A 25,583-nucleotide genomic window follows, 5' to 3' on the forward strand; every position below is an offset into this window, starting at 1 on the left:
AGAGGTAATATTATTTTACATGCAGCCAGAGAACAAATATATGAGCTGTTTCAGCCAAACAATTTTTGCCTTCTTTTTGACCTTGTTTTGGATGAACTAACGAGTTCACTTCAAGATGGTATACCATGGTGCATGTTGTTTGTAGATGATATTGTGTTGGTTGATGAGACGAAAGAAGGCGTGGAGAGAGTTGGAACTATAGAGACAAACTTTAGAATCTAGAGGCTTTAAGTTGAGCCGAAGTAAGACAGAATATTTGGAGTGTAAGTTTAGTGGCGATAGAAGTAGGGAGGCAGGGACAATCACCCTAGATGGGAGAGTTGTTCAAGCATCAGATTGCTTCCGGTATTTAGGATCTATTATCCAAACGGATGGAGAAGTAGATGGAGATGTTGCTCATAGGATTAAATCTGGGTGGGCGAAGTGGAAGAGTGCTACGGGTTTCTTTTGTGACCTCGGCATGCCTAATAGATTGAAGGGAAAATTCTACCGCACGACAATCAGACCAACATTGTTATATGGTACGGAGTGTTGGGCAGTGAAACACTGTAACATTCATAAGATGTCAGTGGCGGAGATGCGTATGTTGAGATGGATGTGTGGTCATACGAGAAAGGATCGGGTGAGTAATGAAATAATTAGGACAAAAGGTTACAACTATTGAGAATAAAATGAGGGAAAACCGACTAAGGTGGTTTGGCCATGTAAGACGAAGAGCGCTTGATGCGCCGGTTAGAAGGACTGAAGAGTGGCAAAGGGATGTAGTGGTGAGGGATAGGGGAAGACCTAAGCAAACTTGGAGGAGGGTGATCGAGAGTGATATGAGTTTATTGGGGATTGAGGAAAATATGATAGTGGATAGGACAGAGTGGAGGGAGAAAATTTGTGTCGCTGACACGACTTGATTTCACGGTTTTATATGATGGTTCATGTTAGCCGACCCCGAATCATTTCGGGACTAAGGCTTTATTGTTGTTGTTGTTTGACCTTGTTTTCATTTTGTTCTCTATTCTTTTTGGAGGCGATAGAAACTCAAGAGAAGGCAACTGATACCTGTCTAAATAAAAGTTTTATCTAGGAATTCCACATGAAAACTCAATTAATGGAACCATGCAAACTTTCTTATTCTATGTTGAGGGTACAAGCAGAAGAAAGGCTTTGAGAATAAGATATATAGCATCATGTTGTAAAAAATACTTGACTGAAACACCAACGTCTTGAATCATGAATTACTTCTAAAGAGGTAGGCATATTCAAGAGGGAAGAGGGACAAATCCAGAAGGCTAAAACTTCAAAAATTGGGCGTGTTGGGATTGGAGACTGAAGGAAGTTTTGACTGAAAAGATAGACACCAATATGAAGCAAAAGTTCATTTTTTATGGCATTATTAAGTAACCCCATACTTTTGAATTTGAATCATGCCCTAGACTAGATAGGTCTTTGTTACAAATATATGCTGTGGGATTTTCAATTTGATTATGATGTTCGAGTAATAACCAATCTAAGACATGTGTAAATGAATTCCAAGTTATGTTAACAAAACCATAAGTTCTTAGCATTGGAAATGCCAAGGAAACAAGTATCCTATGTTGTTTAGCAAGCAAAGCACCGTGAAACATAAAGATTTACAGAATGCCAATAATTAGAATCATCTTCTAGTAAGCAAACAAATGGTCATAAAGTTGACAACGGTAGAGATATTTAAATGAGTACTAGTTATGATTATGCTTAACTGCAAAATAATTAACAAAGTTCAATTCAGGATTGCCGAACTAAGGGAAAGGTGAGAACGATAGTATTGTTATTACCATATTTAAATGGATTATAATGAAGTCAAATTAAAATCTGCAATATAGATTTTATTCTTTTATAAGTAGGAATCTTATACATAAATAGGATGTGATGAGGTATATGGATAGCCCAGCAGAACCCATCACAATAAAGCAAGGTCCATCACAACAAGGCAGACCCATTACTTAAATTAAATCAGGCCTATAGACACCCATGAATCACACAAAGCTCTATATAAAGACAAATCAACGCTGTTGGTAGGAGATCCCAACATTCTGTCTCTATTTCCTTTTCTATTATATTTTATCTATCTCTTGCATTCTAGAATGACTTGATTGTCAGAGCATCCGCAAGAAGAGCATCGGATGAAAGAATCATTAGGGAGGTCCATCATCATCTATTACGAACTCTCCTCGACGAAACATCATGACTCATAAACAAGCAGCGCCCACCCCGATAAAAGAAATGATAAACTCCTATCGTGCCGTGCAAGAAGAAGCCCTGCTGAGCCCAGTCTGGCTGGCTCAAAATCTTGTCTCACAACTCACGAAGGTCGATTCCGATAAAGAGACATCCGGGTCCTCCTCACAGCTCATCAACGTAATAAAGAGTTTTCATACTACCCAATCGGTCCAAACGGCGGGAAAGATGAAATCATTGAGCAGCAAACAGTCCTCCAGGACAAAAACACCAAGCTTTGGGAATTCTTAAGGCCCAAGCAACTTCACTATAAGCGCAAACTCCTAAGCCCCGGCAGCACCAATCTCACTATTTCCCGCCGAAACCACCCCACTGGCGGCGCATCACGTGCAATCTCCCCTTGGAGCACCACAACCCTCCGGACTCATCCAGCTGGCACTGTCATAGCAAACCTCGACATTGATAACCTTGGCTCCAGAGGATGTCGAGGACCTATTAGAATCCAAGATCTGAAGGTGTCTTGACAAGCGAGCCTTAGATGGAAATATGGGGGGAACGTAGCGTCAAGCAAAACCCCCTTGTACATCGCATCATTGACACCCGATTTCCCAAAGATTGGAAAACCCAAGCTAACTTTCTATTTCGGCACCAAAGACCCAACAGCCATGTAGCTTCGTTTATGAGTACCATAAACTTATACTCAAAGGATGAGGACATCAATGTGTAAAGTTTTTCCAACCACCCTGTGTGCGAGTCCACAAGAATGGTACATGGGTTTGGCCCCGAACTTATGAGCCTTTTTGTCCTACTCAAAGACCTTTTCCTCCCCCGCTTCGCGACCCGCGGCTACGGTCAAAAGAATCAGTTCGGCTCTAAACAGTCTGCGACAAAGGCCAATTGAGCCCCCCAGAAATTTCCTAGCGAGGTTCCATCACCTGGCTTCCCAAATCAAATGCCTCAACACGCTCTAGCTAAAGGAACATCCTACGAGCCTATAAAATGAAGTGTTTCTGCAAGCTCCCTCGTTCCTTCGAGGAACACATGGCTATGGCGCAGACTTTCGTACGCTACGTCGAATGTGATAGACCGACAGGCTACGAGGAGTCCGAGAAAGACAAATCTAAAAGCGATGGAAAATGAGAAGAAAGGTCTGGGCAATCTGCCGATCTAAAAAAGGTAGGAAGAGCCAAGAGAGATGATGGTCCTTTGCCCTAGCGCCCGCGGCTAGAAGAAGATAGAGCGGACTCCCGTGCCACGTCCAAGACAAGCCACTCAAGTGGTTGAGAAGTACATTTATCTGATATGGCTGCCCCTCAACTACCTTGCAAGCCCGGACAATCATACAACTTGTCCTCCTCGGATAGGCCTCCCAAGCCTCGAACTGACAAAGAGCTTTATTGCAAATATCATAAGTCCTCCGGGCACTCAACAGACTCAACAGAGAACTGCAAAGAGATCGACAAGCTCCTAGACCAAGGAGCCCCACCCAAAATTGCCTGCCAAGTGGACAATCATCCAAGGCCCCGGGAGCAACTACCAAGGTAGGACCCCAAGAGACCCTGCTATCAAGGGCGAAATTCAGGTCATTCGGGAAGGAGCGCCTTCTCATGCCAATGCCAACCTCGCCGGAAAAAGGAAAGGCACATCTGGAGAAGCTCTCGTCGTCCAACTACCAGTCTGCACCTCTAACTCGGAAGCCTTAGTAGTCACACTAGCAATCACAGACTTCAATGTGCATAGAATTTTAGTGGACACAGACAGCTCGGTCAACCTTTTAACTTCGAAGGCACTAGAAGCAATCAAGTGCAGCAAGAGCAAGCTCCACGAGGGTACCTTCCCTTTGGTCGGGCTCTCCGACATCGAAGTACTGATCCTCGGCTTCATTTCTCTGCCTGTCTTTTTCCTCAAGGAGCCAAAGGAGTCTAACTTCTAGTGGATTGGGTAATGGTAGATATCCCGCTCGCATACAACGCCATCCTAGGCAAACCCCTCATCTTCGTCACAGTAGCCACCATCAACATCTCCGACTTTTAAGCCTCACTCTCCCAATCGCTGTAGAAAACTTAGTCATCACAGGAGACTGACAACTCGCGAGGGAAATCCACTAGCAAGCCACTCACCCTCAAACAACCTTGGTGGTCAAAGACATCGAGGACATGGGCAGATACAATCCACAACCCATTAAACCAGTTCTTGATTTTTCAATCACGGAGGGCCACACCACAATCAAAGGCTTCGGTCGCACAGTTTCAATATAGGTGACTTAGTGTTGCGAGACGCCGCAGCATCTCAACCGCCACGAGCTAGAGGCAAGCTAGGCCAAAATTGGTAAGGAACCTATACAGTCATAGCGGACTTACATAACAGAGCTTACAAATTAGCATATTTAACAGGAGAACCACTCAATAACTCATGGAATGTACAGACGCTCATGTGTTAGTTTCAATGAAATTGCCCACCAAGGCATCGTTTTTGTAAACATACTTCTGCAAAAAGCCCCAGGGTAACTTCGCATAATTTACGCTAGGCACGCCCAAGGCTCTCCCCATGAGAGCGCGGTGGTCAAGACCCCGCAATCTGCCAAAACCCCGTAACATTACGGGCCCACTAAGGACTTGCCCTCATCGAGTAATAAGTCCCAATGTTGGCACAATGGCTAGAGGCCACTCATTCAGAACTCTTTGCTAAAGAGAAATTAATAAAACATAAACCTCCCCATGAGAAAATTGAAGGATACTTCAACACAACTACAAATTCTCGCAACATTAAGTATTACGCGGATATGCAGTCCAACCACATTGAGCTTCAACATCAAGCGACATGTTTTTACAAAAATGGCATACCTAGGTCATTACAAAGGAAAATAATAAACTTCAAACAACACCAAACGCCCGATTTGGATCTAGGATCACCTCATCATCCATCGATAGTTGATACATGTCCCTCCAATCTTTGCATTCATCTATGTTATGACCATGGTACAAACAAGCTTTACCTTCGTGAGTGACATGGTGGTTCGCGTTAGGTGGAATACTCCCAATCAACCCTTGCCAATAAAACTCCTTAAATACAACACTACGTGGCCTGTTCCAATCAAGGGGTGAGCAGAACCGAACCAAAAACTTAAAAACCGATAAAACTGGACCGAAAAAACGGAACCAAACCGAACCGAATTGTAATTTGGTTCGGTTCGGTTCTGATTTTGAAGATAGTTTGGTTTTTGGTTTGATTTGGTTCTGTTCGGTTTAAAACCAAACAAAACCGAACCGAAATATAATATACTTTTTTAATATTTTAATTAACTAAATACAATTAAATAATTCCTCTTACTTCTCTCTGGAACAAATTGGCACTCGTTACAACATGAATCTGATAGGATTGTGAAAAAAAGAAAAAAGAAAAAGAGTTAATGGTAACATATATGATATATATATATGATGTTTCTGTTTGTGAAATTGATAGGATAAAAAGAGCTGTACAACTTATTTGGAATAATTGCACCCAACCAAAACTCTCATTCTCTTCCTTTCATTTCTCCATTAATTAATTTTATAATTATGTTTCTGCTTCATGCTTCTTCAATTTATATTTATGGGTTAGCTTCTAATATTATGTTTCACTTAGTAATTTTTCTTTTATATAAACATTGCAGAGCATTGAATATTTTTATGGTGTACATAATAAAAATTGACTCAATATCTCGAACATGTTATGATTGTTCTCTGTTCGGTCCAAACACAAACCGGACCGAACCAAACCGAACCAAATTATAGTTTGGTTTGGTTTGATCCTAAAAAATACAAGAAATTTGGTTCGGTCCAATTCGGTTCGGTTCGGTTTTTGGACCGAACCGGACCATGCTCACCCCTACAATCAACAAACAAGGGTCCATTCGGATTAGTGGGAGAAGTGTACCAACCAGCACGTCGTCCCGCCAACTTCAAATCAATCGGACCCCCCCCCCCCCCCCCCCCCCCCCGCCATCCAAGCCTCCTCATCTTGCAAAAGTTTCTTCACCCACGTAGGATGCGATTGCGTCAACCCTCCAACACATTGACCCAACAAATCCACACCTATCTGCGAAATACTACAAGACCCAAAGGCTTTCTTCATCATGGACGAGTGACTAGGAACCGTCTCATAAGAATCAGTACATGAGCCTCCCCTAATAACTAAAGCATGTGTGCGCGAACAACCCAATTCTGGGGACCACCAGACAGAATGCTCCCATAGTTAGGTTTCCCACCTATATACTCTACAACCTCTCTCTCCGGAGACCCAGGGAGCCGATACACATACAAATGAGGCATCTCGAAATCGCTTGCTGAACCGAAGTTACCTTAGCCGCCTCAATCACGTTCCTTAACGACATCTTTTCCGGTGAAAAACAACATCAAAGGTTTAACTGAACTATGCCGGATCTAAGGATCTTTTTTCCACAAATAAGTAAAGATCTAATTTATAGCACTAAAACGGAGGAACCCCAATTACTAAGAGATGCTCAAAATCTTCTCCAACAACACTGAAGTAAAAATTTCCATCATTACCCTCGAGCATGCGAAGATTTTTTAGAAATGAAAGATTCACAAGACAAATCAGGATAAAACATATAGTACAAATACATCAATCGCTGGTCAGAAGCTCTTTACATTCCCACCAAGGGTCAAAATACTGTTACACAACAAGTTTCAGTCTCCGAAGAGATCAAAATTACAAACATACAACACAAAACTATCAAGGAAGACTATTAACAAAGGTTATCGCCCTACTACAGGCGTCCGCATCATAGGGATCCAAAACGAGCACCACTTGCTTTGGAATGGCAAAACCAGCACTGTGCCGCTTCAAGCATCAATGCCATATCCACTTGCATCAATCTCTTCTCCTGATTAGCAGTAAAAGCCTTCAAGTCTGCAGTTTCTTTCTACACAATCTCATAACTTTGCCGCGCAAACTCCAACTTCTTCTCCATTGTATCCGCCCGAAGGCGAGCCTCGACGAGCGCTTTCTCAAAAACGCTCTTCTCATAATCAGCATCCATGCGCAACTGCGCCAACTCTTTCTCCCACCATAATCTCTTCTTCTCCACATGGGCCCATTCCATCGCAAAACTCAATGCCTCCTCGCTCTTTATAGTTGCCGCCGACATGTCCTTCACCTTCTGCTTACTCTCGTCTAGATCCTTCTGCAACAAAGTCTCCGCATCTCATGAAGCTCCTAGATCAGCGACCATTTTTTCTCCTTCACGAAGTTTTTGCAGTTTGATTGTCCTCCCTATCGCAGTAGCCCAATGGCTCTCCAACTCTTCCTCCCGGCGTCTCCATATCAGCCATGAACGCAGCTCTCTGTGGCGTCGAACAAGCCGAGGGCTCTGCCACACTAAAATCAATTGGCTTGAGTATGGATCCCTCCCCACCAACATGATCATCCACCTCCAGCCTAGGCCTCCTACTCTACTCCCTACCGGTCTCTACGCTGACTTCCGAACCCTCTTATTGGCCAACTTCCTTGCACTACACTCAGTACATCTCGTCTTGATAAGCACTTCACCGGTCTGGTCAACACCATCTCCTTCCTCCAGTCGCCACCGACAGTATTTGCCGCAACCACTTCCTGATCCTGGGCAACCTCCCATTCCGCAGGAACACTTTCCCCTTCGACATCCCAATCGACGTAGACAATCTAAAGATATACTAGAGCGATTGGTTCTTGTCAAACGAATCGAATGATGGCAGGTCAACCGGAACATCAGTATAAGCCCGACCAAGAGGCAACAAATCAAACTCATACTCCAAGTCATCAAAATCTAGCGAGCATTAGACAGTTAAGATCATACAAACAACACATAATACAAAAATCAATAAGACCCTCTTTCGAACAGCTCAGCATGTATAGCCACATTCACGATTATGGACTCCAACTCCGACATATCCTGGACTGTAAACTCCCGGGCAACCATCCATTTCTCCAAAGTTTGTGGCGTCCAACCTGTCAGGTGAACTAACCGCCATTGATTCCATATGTGCCATCCAGCCAACATGAAATTCTCGATTTGCACCAGCACATCTTGTTTCGGGTTCAGAGGAATCCCCTCAAGATAGGACACCAACTTCAACTCTTCCATCATCTACCTCTCGACCAGGTCCCATGATCCGTTGCCTGAGGGTTCCAATTCACTCGATGAGGGAACTCCCGCTCCACAAGTGACACTTTAAAGAACCTGTTCCTCCACTCTGGCAGCTTGTCGGATAGACCATCGATCACATTGAACTTTGGATGAGAAAACGTCACATGTTGCGACCTTTCCCTTTTTGATGATTTAAAACCTTACGAAATACCAGACCCTTAGCCCTGTACTAGCTTCCCGACACAGTGAGTAGAAACCCACCATCATCTGCCACCCGTTAGAATGAATCTACCCCGGGCAAAAGTCAAACTCTCTCAGAACCTCTACAAAAAACAGGAGCAACGACAACTTTATCCTAGCCTCGAAATGCTCCAAGTATACGATCACTTCCTTCTGTGATACTTGGTCGTTCTCCCTCACATCCTCCAACAAAGCAGTCAGTTAATACAGACCAATCCTATAAGCAGTCCCTATCCCCCCCACCCCCGAAATCCTTTCGCGCAATGATAGAAGATGCCTCCTCCAACCTTTTGGAGTTTGATGCCTTACGCTTATGGGCTAGATCAAACCTCACACCATTCGACCCAATACACCGGCCCTATAGGCCAGACCTTTTTTCGCATCCTCTAGTATAAATCTACCAGCGCCAAACCATCACGTAACAACTCTGCCGACACGTTCACCTCCACCTCAAGACAGCCCAATCTCACACCTAACGTCGATCAAGAAAAAAACAGCTCCAACTTAACCACCGACGGCTTCCGTACGCGCGGTTGACCACTACTCTTCTTCACTCCCCCTCCCTCAGTACCACACTCACCCTTCGTCGCAACCACTTTAAGTTTCCTTTCCCTCACTCGACTGCGATCCACCAAGGTTGGGTCCTTTAGCACTACACTAGACAGACCTACCACTTTCCCACGACTGATTTCACTAGACATAATCGGCAAATTAAAACAAAATGCAAAGGTAAACCTCAAAAAACTAGAAAAGGAAGAAAAGTAGTTCTCTCAGTTCGCGAATGCACCCAATTGGAAACCTAGTGCAATCCGGCGTGTCCACCAACCACCAATGTCCAGCACATAGCACAGACAAACAACATAAGTCTTTTCAAGTTGAGAAGAATAACTTTTCGTGGAAAAAAACTTTGCCAAAAAAGATTCTGGAACATAACAATCGCTATTATTTATAGCCACCATATGTCCATACAAAAGGTCACCGGGAAACGAAGCGACCCCTTCTACAACTACGACACATGTCCATAAAACATCGCCAAAATCCAGCTACAATTAATGATGAGTGCAAATGATCAAAAGCCGCCTCTTCAAAATCAAACTGGCAGCAACTTATAAAGCATCTGGAATTTTCAGACAGTTCACACTAAAGCTTCCATCAAAATCCACGACTTCGGCAACACAAACCAATCTCTAATGGTCGAGCACCCCCCCCCCCCCCCCCTCACCCCATATAATAGTTCGGAATTCCAAGCAGTCCGTCGAAAGGAGGACTAATTGACGAGGTATATGGACCAAGCCAAGTAGAACCCATCACAACAAAAGCAAGGTCCATCACAACAAGGTAGACCCATTACCTAAATCTGGGGCAGAGGCACCCATGGCCCACATAAAGGCAAAGCAAGACTATTGGTAGGAGATCCCAACATTCTCTCTTTCTCATTCCTTTCCTATTATATTTTATCTATCTCTTGCATTCTCTGACTTAACCATCAGAGTGTTCCCAGGGATTGCTCCTAGTACAGGATGTCTCATATCCTCATTAGGATGTACATACACTACACAAAAAGTTACACTTTCCTTCTTTTACCTAGTTACCTTTTAACAGGATATGTCACGGCAAGTAGCAAAGCCAATGCACTTGGGTTATTTTACATCACTTTTGATTCAGGATTTTTATACAAGCACTAGTTAAAATCATAATATATGCAACAATTCAATTTCCACACTGACCTTCCCATTCCATTCTGACCATATTTGCCAATGAGGAAAAGAACCAACTTGATACAACCCTCCTGTGTCCCATGCTTCAGCTATAAGCTATTCAACAATGTGAAAATGAAATTAGTTAAATTTTGAACCATAACATATAAACATATGATTAGCAATATAATAGTTATCAAACTACTTAATGTCAAATGGTGGTGTATTACACCTTACATGAAAAAGAAAAACAACTAGAACATGTGAAATCAAAAGTCAAAAGGTATATGAAAAAAAAAACATGGACATACTGCACAAACTATATATAAGAGTCCTCAAGATAGCAGGAGTAAGAACCAGTGACACTGGTGAAGGTTTATGAAAATGGTTAGCACATAATAAGAAAATTAGGAAAGGCACAAACTGAAAAAAAATATATGGTCAAAGGAGGAAAATCAATTAAGTCAGACATGTAAAATGAAGATGACAAGGTATTGGCAAAAGAAAATGAAAATAGATGGAGAAAATATCGCCATTGTCTATTAGTGGTTAGAAACAAAATGTAAGTCATTCATGGAAGACAGAAATAGTATATGAAGATGTTGTAATATCCAATAACAAGACACTAATAGGAATGACAGTTCATCAAAGTTAAGGTTGCAAAACATTAGAATAGGTGATGGGTGTGTAATAAATGAAAGCATGCTTGGCAACCATAGGTTGCTACCAGACAGCTATAGGCTGCTATAGGCCTGGTAGGGTATGAGTGCTTCTGTGATAGCAGCATGGAGATAATTCTTCTTTTCAATAGTTTTTGCTGCAATTTCTGCAAGATTTGTAAATTCCTTTGCTTCTTAAACTTTTATCGCTTCATTCGCAACCTTTTCTTGCACATCAGGATGTTTGCAAAGAACATAGATGAACCAGGATAAAGTGGTTGTTGTTGTGTCTTTACCATCAATCACACAGTTTAGAGTTATGTCTCGTAAATATGTTTTATCAGTCTGTCTCATTTAGGAACCTAGACAAAATGTCATCTTTCTTCATTGTTTCTGTGATAGGAGCATGAAGATAATTTGTCTTTCCAAAGCTTCCTCTTCAATGTTGGCTGCCAACTCTTCTTCGTTCAATCCATTCATGCTGTCTAAATCAGCTCCAAACGCAACCTTGAATATGGACCGCAAGATTTGATTCATAACCCAATCCTTATGCAAACAAGCATAAGGTTTAGCCACCATTGGGACACCACCACAAGGCTGGAACGCATTCCCAAACATAACTTCATTACTCCCCGTCATTTTCAGCAAAACAACTTGTTCCCGACATCACTAGCATTTGCATGTCCAGAAAATGAGTAGTACCTCAATCCAAAACCTCTAACACTTCCCTTTTGCTCATCATATTCATCACTGTCATCATCATCTCGAACCCTTTTTAGAACTGGGAGATCTAACTGACATTTATTGAGTTGCCGAGGGATTTGTAGAATCCTTTCCTGAAGAAGCCCAAGTTAATCAAATGCTTGCTTTGCTATCACCACAAAAACATGAAGTCTCTCATTCAGCATAAATTCATCTTGATGATCCTGAATATAATGGGCTAAAACAAGGGTTTGATTGCTCGGATTTAAGCCTTGTACAAGGTAGAAAGAACTCATTCCCCTCTCAAGTTTGACAAAGCCAAAATGATGGGATGGAAATAATGGTCGGCATAAAGGATTTTGACCCTCGAAAAAGACCTTTTCAATATGCTCAACTATTAAGTCTACCTCATCAGTTGCTATAGAACACTCCAAGAAGGCTCTTGAACCATCAATGAAGCAAACTTAGCAAGCCTTGCATCTTGAAGATGAGGCAGCACTTCAAATTCTTCAATCCGGGACCATGCTTGATTTTGTAGTATCACAAAGCAATAGGGATGCTGATAGGGCTGATGGATACCATGGGTATCCCAACATTGCATAGCTTTCATTTAGCATCCTTTTAAACCTGGCCACCCTTGCAATCATACAGCTATCATAATCAACCGAGAACAGAGAATTAGGAAGAGAATCACAGTAGAGAGAAGAGAGAAAGAAGGAAAGAGAGATAGTTTTCATTCAATATTAATCTGATACCTTTTCCATACAACACATGACTATATAGACAAACCTACTGCTGATGTGGCAGCAGTTACAGAATCCTACAGCTGTAAATAATACAACGATTACAGTGTACACAGTCCTAAATAACAACTAATTAACACTTAAATGTAAAACAATCACCCGCCTAATTAATAGCTAATAATTCCCCTTTTAATTTCTCTAATAATTCGAATAATCGTGACACCAATGCTACGAATAAGAAGACAGGGTAGGAGAACTCATGCTCCTTATGGAAGCCCATGATGGGCACTCTATACTAGGAAAGATTGTTGAACTACAGTGTAACATCCCCTATCTTCCTAAGAAATAAGGAAAATGGATAAATTTTGAAATCTTATTTTTAGTAGGATAAGGCAATTGCATTCATTGAGATATGGAGAAAATGCTAGTCTCGTAGTATAATCTTCATAAGCCAAATTTGGTTCTATACAATGAACATAGTTCCTAAATGAGTGTATGGGTGCATGTTTGAAGCACCTATGTTATGGTGACATAAGGCTACACAGTGAGGTATTGAGGTATGTGCTTGCTTAGGAATGAAATAAACATGTCTCAAAGGTCCAGTTCCCTACCAATGCCACCAATAATGGACTTGCAACTTCTCAGATTTGTTAAAATACCATATTTGATTTCTTACACAAAAATGTCACTGCAATATTTGTAGATGTCATCCTGCCAATCCACAAGCGCCATCATCCCCAAGATTTTCTCCAATCAATACTTCTATTTCAACATCCAAATGTAACGCTGCGATCTTTCTGTAGCATCAAAGCCCTATCTTAGCTCCTTTTATTCTCTTGCTCTTTCATGTTGACTATATCCTTTCTTTTTTATCCACTTTTATTCTCTAATGCACTGCATTCGATATTATTATTTTTTTTCTAATCTTTTTATGTAGGAAAATTGACAAAAATCATAATGGTTAATCCAAGCAAAGGCCATTTGAATGTTACGTTTAGAACACAGTAGATCACATTCATGCAAGTCCATAAAGAACGAACACGAAATTGCCTTATATTGGGGTGCTCTTCTTGAAACTCCTTTGACATACTAAAATCTAGCAGATCCAAATTCGATCAATTACTTACTCAAAGTGTATCTGCTACAAACATAATGTGTGCATACAAATGCAGATACCTTTTCTCCTATCTCCCTCTCTAATTAAAATGTATGGACAATCGTTTTTAAAGTTCTAATATCTAATGGACTTTTTTAGGCTTTTAATCGGTTTGCCATTATAAACCCACATAGGAAAAAAATGGTTGCTAACCATTTATGAAGTTTAAAAAGACATGAGATTTCTGACAAAATAATCTAAAATATTCCTTCTTGTTATATAGTATCATTAATATATGATTCAAGAACTAGATCAGGTGCACTACAGGATTACTTTACTTCAGATACAACTCTAATAATGTAAGCATGTATGGGTCTTGTAGGTATGGGTCTGTCTAGGTATGGGTTGCAGCTGTCTAAGTAGTATCCTTAATATACATATATATATATATGTGTGTGTGTGTGTATTCTCCTTGAATAAGATATATTCATATGGTTTTAGTCTATGTGGTATCCCATGTGGTTCCCGTGTATTCACGCGGTTTGTAACAACAACCAACATGAAGGATTATGCCAAAATTTGAAGGAATAAAAGGAAAATACCTTCACATCATTGAGTATTGGATCATTACTAATCATGTCAATCAGTGGAGGGCTGCTAAGAGGGGTACCAGTTGTAATGAAGTCGCCTTCTACTGAATTCCCAAATACGTTCACTGCATCCCAAAGACTATGTAAAGGGAACAAAAGAACCAAAATAAGAATATGAAAAAATGTGATTAGTAAGAAAATGCTTAAAGCATTGGAGTATTAAGATCATTATACAACCTACTACCCCTGGTCATTATAGAAGCAAGATCAAAGCGGAAGCCATCAACATGCATTTCTGTTACCCAGTATCTGTAATATAACACAGCAATTATATATACGTGAACCTAAAAAAATAAATAAATAACAAAAGAACAGTAATAACAATTGATAAACATACATATTCACATATCATGATGTCCCATTAATTGGTAGGAAATAGAAAAGGCAATAACATTAAGAAAATCCTATAGATGTAATATTTTCAAAAACATGACACAGTACAAACAGGATTGGACCAAAAACATGTATTTTATGCCACGACTAAGAGATCACTAAGTGGTTATATGGAAAAATCATGTACTGAGAAAGGTTCAACACTAACCTGTGAAGACATAAGTGTTGATAGGGAAACTAACACCATGCAACAGTTTTCCATACAACTTAACTAGGTCACGTCCTATGTTACACGGATTTGGAAACTCGTATCCGATACTGGTACAGATCCGAGTATCCAGTACTGCAAGCTTGAAAATTTTGGATACGGGAATACTGTGGGCACGAGTACTGGGATACTGGATTTTTTATTCTTGGTGAAGATTTTATACTGTAGGAGCAATTAAGGTTTAGGAGGGAAGAGAAAGAATTAGAGAATTAAAGAGACCTATTGTTTGTTTTTTATTCCTAAGATACAAGACGCTTCAAATTCTTCAAAGTTACATGAGGCTTCAAATTCTTTGAAGAGAATAACTCCTCTCAAAAAAGAATAACTGCTCTCCAAAAAAAATAAAATAACCATATCCTATGTTCTTCAACCATGTCTGACACAGATTTCATACCAGTGTCAGTGTCATATCGTGTCGAAACTAGTATGGCAGCCAAAATGAAGAGTCCGAGTATCATAGGTCATGTCAAACATTTGGAATTCAACAACTTCGACCAACCTTCCCAAATAGCCGATGCAAGGGGAAAAAGATGCAATTTGCAATACTATTTGGAAATTTGGGTTTTTGTTCTCATAAGTTCTCTCGTGTAACCCATTTAGCTTGATTCCCCAAATAGCCATTGCGAAGGGAAAAAGATGCAATTTGCAATACCATTTGGAAATTTGGGTTTTTGTTCTCATAAGTTCTCTCGTGTAACACATTTAGTTGGATTCCGAACTTTGATTAGGGGTACAATTTTGATTAGGAAAAAAGCATCCCGAGGACCCTGATCATTCATTTTTTGGTTCATTAATAAGTCTTTAGTCTTTTATTTGGACACAATAAGCCTTCCAAGGCTCCATCTTCTATTTTTTTTATCACATTAAGCCCATGATGACCAAAAAAGTCAGCTTTGAACATAAAACTCGGTTAGCAAGGTGTTATTCATTTCACGTGCGTTCGGAATTTGTATTTTTAACCGTTCAAATGCAGTTTTTGATGTGTAATGTGACTATTGAGAAACTTTAAAGACCTTATTTCGAGCCGTAAAAGATATCATTTCATAATGAATAATACATTTTTAACTGAATTAGATGATCACAACTAACTAATTTGGCAAGCAATGACTTAGTGTGACAAAAAAATAAATGCCTACGGTCTAATGTGTCCAAAAAAAGATCCAGGGCTTAATGCACTAAAAAATGAAGACGAAGGTACTCAAAACGGCTTTTTCCTTTTGGTTATTGATAAAAGTAGAGTTAGGTACTTTCACTTGCTTATTCTTCTTCACGGCACCATGCCATATATGGTAGAGCAACCTTAGGATTAAGAAAGAGGCTCATGCACAAAACTAATGTCGCTAAATCAATATAGGCTTAATATATCATTTGCCCCCTAAACTTATTCAAAAAGGTTGATTGGCCCTATGAACTTTTAAAGTGCCTCTCGATAGCCCCCTCAACTTGCATAAAATGTGCAGATAACCCCTTTAACTTGCGTAAAATGTAATCAATTAATCATTCGGTTGTAAAAAAGTAAGTTACATCTTGTAAAAAAGTAAGTTACATGCGGAAGATGTATTGCACGCATCTTAAAATGTTATTACATAATTCAGAGAATGGACTAAAACATATTAAAAAGGACGTTCTTACTTGCTCAACTGTAAAACTTATCTTCTATAATATTAGAACCGGATACCTCAACCTTGGTTGTTTTACTTTTCTAAGGTGCGTGCAACACATTTTCCGCATGCAACTTACTTTTTTGCAATTGAGTGATTAATTGGTTACATTTTACGCAAGTTGATGGGACCCTGTGAACATTTTATACAAATTGAGGGGGCTATCGAGACACTTTGAAAGTTCAGGAGGTCAATCAACGTTTTTGGATAAGTTCAAAGAGCAAATGATGTATTAACCCATCAATATAAGAGCAATCAATTGATAAGAAAATTTTGTATATTTTTGTACATTCACTTCCCCCAAGGAACCATATTTAGAAAGTTAATTATACCTATAGATAAATCTTTGGGTAAATAATTTATTAGAACCTACGTTTTTACCTAAGACATTGTTTAGTCCTCGTATTTTAATAATACATTGTTTAGTCCTCGTATTTTAATAATACATTGTTTAGTCCTTAACTTTTGTGTTATGCAACAGTTTAGTCCCTCATTTTTACCTAACATATTTTCCCTTATTTTTAATCTTTCTGTATTACATGCACACACATATACAACTAGCTATTGGTATTATCCCTAAAGTCAAGGAGACATATTGACCCTACAAGTAGCCTAAGCATGCTCCAACAGCTCTAGCAGCCCTTCAACAGCCTTAGACATGCTATTCATTAATAACACTCACTCAAGCTGGAGCATAGATATTAATCATGTCCAACCTTGTACATATATAGTTAATCCGATTTTAGTTGCTCCCCCTTGTTCTGACATGTGGCAGTCACATCATGACTTTATCGGTTTCGCTTGAGCAAACCCAATCTCACCAAGTAGATGATGTAGCCATACAAGTTCACACGTAGTTTGTGCCATAGTTTTATATTCAAATTTTGCACTGAATCTAGATACCACACTCGCCTTTTTAGTCTTACAGGATACGAGGTTGCTTCCGAAAAATACACAATAACCTGTGGTAGAATGCCTACCTGTAAGATCACCTACGTAATATGCATATGTAAAACCTTCTACAATATGATCACCGTGATTTTGATATAGTATACCATACCCCGAAGTCCTTTTTAAATATCTCAGAATATGACCAATGTGAAGTGTTAGGAGATGACATGAATTGTCTTACAGCATTCACTAGAAAGGAAATACCAGGACAAGTGATTGTAGTAAGATAGTTCAATTTTCCGATGTTTCATCTCTGTCGTCAGCCTTCACCTTCCCATTCAGTATCATAGGTGCATCACAAGTCTTTGCCTCAATCAATCCAGTATCATTTAATATGTCTAGGCAATATTTTCCCTGAGTAGGATAAATCACCCTACGACTACGAAAAACTTCAATCCCCAAGAAATATTACAATCGTCCTAGGTCCTTCGTCTGAAAACAAGTACCAAGGAATTCTTTCTGTTTCGTAATGCCAATCTTATCATTTCCATTAATTACGATATCATCAACATAGACCGCTAGTAAAATGCACCCACAACTATATGATGAGTAAAACATAGAATGAACATAGGTACTTCAATGAAGACCAAATTCAATTACGGCATCACTAGATCAGCCAAACAAGGCACGTTGAGATTACTTCAAGCCATACAAGGACCTACATAACCTACAAACTTTCCCGAACATCCCCTGAGCAACAAAACCCATGTGGTTTCTCTATATAAACTTCCTCACATAAATCACTGTTCAACATTTGGCAATAGAGGAAAATGTCTCTAAATAGTCGATGCCAAGCGAGCTTTCAGTAGAGCAGCAGAGCCATCCGGGTTGAATTTCACGATGAACACCCATTTGCAACCGATAGCACGCTTTTGAAAAGAAAGAGACACAAGATTCTAAGTATGATTTTGTTCAAGGGCATGAATATCTTCTTGCATTGCTTTAAGCTAACCAAGATGACTTGGTGCCTCACAAAGAGAGGAAGGAACATCAACCGAATCTAAAAAGGCAACAAAAGATTTGGAGGAAGGTGATAACACATCATAACATACAAATGAAGAAACGGGATTGGCAATTACTTTTCTGTAGGGTGATAGGAAGGTCAAGGCTGGGATCTGAAGATGGTAAAGGATCGGGAGACAAAACAATAAGGGGGACACCGGCATCAGGAGAACTGGGGTGTGCTGCACTCGAAGGAGGCACACGCCAAGAATAAACTTGATGAATAACCGGTTGGGAAGGAACAAAGAGCACATGCTCACTTATAGTATAAACAATACAACCATTGTCAAACGTGCTAGAGACATTAGTAGAAGAAGCTCATAAAAGACCATAGAAAGGAGTGCTTTCAAGAAAGGTAACATCAGTCGACACCAAATAACGATCCAAAGGAAAATAATAACAATATCCTTTTTGTGCGAGAATAACCCACAAAGATACACTTGATTGATTTGGAATCAAGTATGGAGATTTGCGGTTGCATGACTTGAACAAAACAAGTACACTAAAAAACAAAAGGTGCAATAAGATAAAGATAAGGGAAAAAGAAGGGAGTATGGAATCTGGCATAAACCTTTAGTGGAATCCCCATCTGCTCATAAACCTTTGGGAACGTGCATATGAAGCAGCAGTGCCCGAGAAACTAGCAAGTGACAAATCTTATGTTCCGCAACACCGTATTGATGAGAGATAACAACGCAAGAAGTCTAATGGATAATGCCATAATGGGAAAGATAAGATTGGAATTTGCTAGATACATATTCTTTAGCATTATCACTTCTGAAAATACAAATAGATTTGTTAACTATTGTGCGAATCTCAACATGAAAAGTACAAAAAGTAGTAAATAATTTTGAACGATATTTCATAGGATAAAGACAAGTGACACAAGAATAATCATGAACAAATATCACAAAATAACGAGAACCAAGTTTGGACACAGCAGGACAAGGACCTCATACATCATTGTGCACCAAATAAAAAGAAGACTCGACACGCTGTGGAGAGTACAAAACTTTGTGATGTTGAACAATCTGACAAGCTTCATACTCCAAATTAGTGGCGGAAGACTAGGACATAACTTTAGTAGAACTGGAAAAGACGGATGACCAAATTGACAGTGAAGTTGTAAAAAAGGTGAGCTTGTGCATGCAATGGATCTTGGCACTTGTCGAAAGGTCGAATCAAGAGCACACAATCCATTCACCAAGTTCCTGGAAAGACAAGTAGGATAGAATACAAGACAATAGTTAAGAGTCTTGATAAATTGGCTAACCAATAATAAGTTTAGAGGAAAAGTGGGTAAGTATAAAATAGATGATAAAGGAGTGGATGTTGGGTAAGTTGTTCGTTGTCCAATTGCAGAAGCACTTACTCCATTGGCTAACATAATGGATGGTAAATTCGCCAGATATTGAAAAGAAAAAAAAAACACGTGTTCTGGATCATATGATCAGTAGCACCGGACTCAACTGGAGGAAAGTGTTGGTAAGATGTCATCCTAAGTTGCCATATATAGGAGCATTCTGTAACGAGTAATGTGGTGGTTTACCATGAAATTCTAGCTGTTCTTCTTAAAATGCTCCTCTCCCCCACAATGATAACAAGTACGAAGGGAGCTACGATTGGCGCCGGGAATAGTATTGTTTCCACCTTTACGACCTTGACCAACATTGCTTACCAATCCTACTGTGTCTGTGGACATCGTACCAGAAACTATTACGCTATCTTTATAGACGTTAAGCAAATGAGCATAGACTTCCGCATAAGAGGGAAATGTCCCATTAGTCAATAACTATGTGCAGGCACACGTAACTAGACATGCTCCTTCTGTGCTTGCATTTATTTCACATCAAACATAATGAGAAACATATTGTTCTCTTCTTTGTATGTGTGTTTCACTTCAGTATAATATTGCAAAAGTGATCATTTTTTTTGTTTTGCACGATAATTCTTTAGTACCAAAATATGAAGATGAGTCATAACATCATCAACAATGGGATTGAGAGTGTTTTGAATTTGATTAAACAGTTTATAGTTCTACATTAACCATTACTCAAAGACATCAACATTTGTTTTAGGTGGAGGATTACTAGTTAAATGTTCCTTTAAACCAGCACTATTTAGAAACCTATGGATAGTTCGTTGCCACTAAGTATAATATTGACTCCCGATTAATTTTTTATCCGTAATGTTAGAAGAGCTTAATATGAGTTGAGTGACGAGTTCCTTTTCACGCTTGTCTGCCATATGATTAGTTCAGGATGGGATAAATGAAATTTCAGTAAGGATCATAACAAGCATACTAAAATCCAAGAACAGACACAACAAATTTAGAGGAAGATTTTCCCGAGACAGGTGACACCACAGGACGGCCAAAAATGAAGGGGCGACACAGGAAAAGTAAGTCGGAACTGAAACGGAGATGCTACGCGCCTCAACATGGGAGAGGTGGGGACAAAGATAGGAGGCGCATGAGCCACAACCGCTGCACGGACAATGTCCGGATTTTGGGGAGGAGCTGATTTCGACACAAGGAGATGAGTGGCAGGGGCAGTGAGACAAACTGAACCCGAAAAAAAAAGAAAAATCACTCAAAGAGACCCAAACTCTCTAACAGTCACTCACTGGGAAATGCAACCCAGAAATGGAAAAAAATTTCAAGAGACCTTAGCTCTTATACCATGTAAAATACTCCATATTAGAATCTCTTAATCTTTAAGTATTACAGACTATATATATATATATATATAATTATATATAACTAGATCCTGACATTACTCCTAAAATCAAAGAGACACGTTAGTTCTACCAACAACTCTTGAGAAGCCTACGCATGCTCCAGCAATCCATCAACAGCATTTGGCATGCATTTCATTAATTACAATTTGGCTAATAACGATCAAGTGATATTCAAATATAATGCAATAAACAAATTGAGTCTAAAATGTAGTCTACATATATCATTACGTTCTATTATTGGTCTTCATTTTGTTCTAAAAAATATGCATTGACAACAATTTAGATAAAGAAATACAACCTATGCACAAAGTATTGAAAATATAAATTCCATGAAAAAACTACTCAAAGCTTAAGTTGATGGGTGAAGGTTAAATACAATTTTATTATCTCTAACACAAAAAATAGTGAATAGCCTTCAGGCTTGAAGTGTGAACAAGCAAAGACCCAAGCTAACATATTAATAAATAAATGGTGTTGCCAAAATTCGTACCCTAGACTTATTATTGATCTAAAGAAGCTCGAATATCACAACCACTCAACCAAAAAATTAAGCTCATGGGTAAAGGCTCCAAAAATAATTAACAAATCCAACAAGAAAATAGTCACAGCTTTTTAACATTTTTACTTTCTTAACAGATGGTCATTTCACTATCTCCGATATAAGAACATGGAAACAACAACAAAAAAAATGAGTTCTCAACCATTCCTTGAATAATGTAGAACATAATTTTTATCATACCAACAAATAATTTGTTAGGCCTCTCCTTTTTACCTAACACACTATTTAGTCCCCCTATTTTGAAAAATGCATTATAAGGTCCTTATCCTTTGTCACGGTTAACCTTTTGTCCTTTGTCTATTATTTTTAGACTTTTAACCGCTAAATTCGGCATAAACAGGCAAACAACATAACATAGTAAGCCATTTTGTATCGCACTATGGTTGTCCTAAAAGCTAAAATATGTTTGGTTAAAAATCTAAAAAATTAGACAATAACCAAAGGGTTAACAGTGACAAAAGATAGTAACCATATAATGTGTTTTTCAAAATAGAGGAACTAAACAACAGTGTGTTACCTAAAAAGGTGGGGACTAATAAATTATTTACCCCCAAAGAAAATGGTATTTAGAAAATGGAAACTAAAACATATTTTTCCCTTCTTCTTTTACTTTTGATTTTAGCCATAAATTGGAGCATAGGAAGATCTCATACATTTACCTTAAGCAGTCTAATATAAATTGGCGCACAATAGGATGGTTGCAATTGAATGTGTTCCCACAGCCTGAATAATTATAGAATTCTCCCTATAATGGCATGAAGTAAAAATTAACTTGCTATATAACACCTACACAAATTGTAAATATAAAACACATAATTAAATCCAATGTTCAAACAAATTGAAATAGCTAAAAACCTAAATGGTAAGTCAAGCAACCAAATTCATCCCCGAAGCCAATATAAAACAAAGTTGATATACAGCTTGCCAGATTTTGAGTCTACTATTAAAATAAAGATCTACCTAGTATAGTTTAGTTTGATATGTCTTAATAAAGCAGTAGAGAGGATATTAAGATTAAATGTCTTGTACACGAAAAAGTTTGTAGATAGTCATCAACCAAAACTTGACAAACAAGAAAACAAAATCAAAATTTACAAAGAAAAGAAAGTAATAGATCGACTAAAATGTGCACGACAAAGTTTCTCTTCCAACATCCAGATTCATCTTTTATACACTCTCAAAGATGCAATTATCCATGAGGATGTTTGGTTGTCTGGATCACTCAAGAAAGTAACATTTTGATATTTAGTTTGTCTAAAGATGTTAAATTCTCAAAAAGATAAATCGTTAAAATTGTGAATCCCACGTTCCTATCAACTAAAAACATTTAAGAAAATATGCAGACACTATCCTGCCTAGTTATAGTTTTGGTTGGACTTTCTTGATCCATTTTCTCACATAATGTACTTAAACCATTGCTTGGTTAAATACATTTTCCTGAATTATATTTCTATTTATGTGTTATTTGTCGAATAATGCATAGTTATTCAAATTTATGATTCTTTTTTTTTATTTAGTAATGAATACGAAGTCTCAAGTAGAAACGTTTTAATGAGCATTCAAAGAGTAGTGAGTTTAACTGATTCCATCCATTGTTCCTTTCATAATATTAAAAATATCACGAAGTTGAGCCATATATACTTTATATACATTTCTTGGCAGAAAAAACAAAACAAAACAAAAAAATATATATATGGCACTTGGTTATTTGTCAAGAAATAAATGGATAAATAAATAATAATAAAATTAGTAATTTGATAGAATAAAAGATACAAATAAATAAGTATTTAAATATATTGAGAATATAAGGATGCTATAAAAATTTACTTATTTGTATGCATATTTTGATAAGCTAACCAAACAATAAAATTGGCAATTCTGCGAAAATTATTGCTTGATATTAAACAAGATGAAGTTGCATTCCTGGATTTTCTTGCCCGAGAAAATGCATTTTTTGGAAAAGTGGTTCTAGATTAAAACTTGAATTCTGGCAACTAACACGCAGCAGCGCACCCATAAGTAATGCATCACTTTATTTTATTCTCTAATAAATTCATTACTTCATTTAAATAACAAAAGACACTAGCAGTAACTTCAAGCACTATACCTTAGGAGCAAGCATGTAATAGACACTGTTATCTACTCCTCTAAAAGATAAAATAGGACCTTTCTCGTTTCCTTCTGCTGTGTGATTGAAGACAACATCCATGATTACCTGCTTAAGAAAATTAAGATTATTCTTTGGAAAACTGTCATGGAACCGTTTTAGCTAAAAGCTCAAGCTCATAGTTAAAGGTCCACTTCATATTAATAGCTGACACACCCCCACACGCGAAAGCACACTTGGGCTTGAAGCGTGACAACACAGGCCCATATTACCAGGGCCAGGAATCAAACTCAGGACCACTTGGTCACACTTGCTCTGATACCATGTCATGGAACCGTTCTAGCTAAAAGCTCAAGCTGATAGTTAAAGGTCCACTTCATATATAGCTGACAAAAACCTTAACAAGATGAGAAAATATGGTTTTTGAAAACAGCTGTAACCTCAATTCCTCTTTTATGAGCTTCTCTAACTAGAAACTTGAATTCATTAATTGCATCACAGCCACAGTTCCGCATCCCAGCCGAAGAATATCTAGTCATAGGTGAGAAGTAATTGATAGTCGAATATCCCCAAAAATTGACCCTGGAGATAGAGATGAGGTTAGAAATTAACAGTTCTAGACTAATTTGTTTGTTAAAAATATGGTTTTTCTTTAATTTAGGACATATGTAATTGAACAGGTTTAATTATTTATTATTTTTGTATTTTACAGAAAGAACCAGAACCACAAAATAATTTTTTTCTGAATGCACTATTCTCGTAGGAGGAGGAGCCAGAAGAGCTCTGCAAGCTCTTCGCTGGAGAAAGAGGGAACTCAGAACAGGAGATCTAAAATGAGTTTTTAGATTAAGTAGTATGTCATAACGAGTTTAAGACATCAATTAAAACCTGAGTAATATCTGAAATTCAGAAGAACTTAGTTGTTATGGCCCAAAGTTTGTGATGAAGGACATAACATTTGTCATGATTCCTAAGGACTCCATTGGGAAAATAAAGCAACAAAATAAACTATCTATAAATAATAACAAAAGTAACTGCAGAGGATGAGATTCTCTTGAATCATTGCAGAACATGATTGGATTTTTATGATACCACCAGGATTATATTCTATAACCTATAACCTTGAGTCCATGGCTAGTCATGTTAATTTAAGTACCACAATTAAGAATAAGACAATTATGAGCTTCATTGAATTGCTTTAACGAGCTTCATCAGCACCGAAGTAGAGTTGACATTCCATTACCACTATATTTAGAATCTTGAATGCAAATAAATTCAGATTTGGCTTTATTGGATGCTATAAAATTTGACATAGTATTATCTGATACATTCACCAGCTATAGATCTTGTATATAGCTGTAGCTAAGTTACTAATGGAAGTAGAAAATGACCATACTTGGAGTCACCCATGACAGAATTGTAACTGAAGTACTCCAGCTCATTGAACTCGTGGCATGGCATTAGCTCTATGCAACTGACACCAAGTTCCTGAAAATCAGTAAACACACGTGGAATTGTATATATGATACATCAATAATGTAGGACCACATAATAGCAGAAGCTATAATAAAATTAGCAAAGCCTCTTGCAATGGATTTGATAAACTTAGATGTATTTGGTGGGTGGATCCCTAGAGATAATTACTTCAAGAATTTGAATTCCAATCACAGTAGCTACCCACAAAGACCACCAAAATTAACAATCAGTTATTTATTATTCTTATTTAAAATTTCTAGTCAAATAACACATTAAATGGAATGTGTGCCAGGTGATATTAAGTATTTCAATCGGTTAGAAAATCAGAAAAGATATAAATTTCACATTTCACAGACTGCTAA

General features: G+C 38.4%; 1 protein-coding gene across 2 annotated transcripts in view; it reads right to left on the reverse strand.

Annotated features, from left to right (window-relative positions):
* The window catches only part of LOC136200956 (isoamylase 1, chloroplastic), a 33,628-nt gene that overhangs the window by 3,310 nt on the left and 4,735 nt on the right, over positions 1 to 25,583 (reverse strand). For both annotated transcript variants that reach the window (XM_065991469.1, XM_065991462.1), the window contains exons 5-11: positions 25,142 to 25,233; positions 24,186 to 24,327; positions 23,746 to 23,853; positions 22,298 to 22,383; positions 14,303 to 14,374; positions 14,078 to 14,204; positions 10,306 to 10,392 (exon numbers count right to left, since the gene is read on the reverse strand). In XM_065991469.1, the coding sequence (XP_065847541.1) occupies positions 10,306 to 10,392; positions 14,078 to 14,204; positions 14,303 to 14,374; positions 22,298 to 22,383; positions 23,746 to 23,853; positions 24,186 to 24,327; positions 25,142 to 25,233 (714 nt within the window). The remainder of the gene's footprint in view (positions 1 to 10,305; positions 10,393 to 14,077; positions 14,205 to 14,302; positions 14,375 to 22,297; positions 22,384 to 23,745; positions 23,854 to 24,185; positions 24,328 to 25,141; positions 25,234 to 25,583) is intronic.

Source organism: Euphorbia lathyris, chromosome 1 (genome assembly GCF_963576675.1).
Source record: "Euphorbia lathyris chromosome 1, ddEupLath1.1, whole genome shotgun sequence".
In the NCBI taxonomy this organism is placed as follows: Eukaryota; Viridiplantae; Streptophyta; class Magnoliopsida; order Malpighiales; family Euphorbiaceae; genus Euphorbia; species Euphorbia lathyris.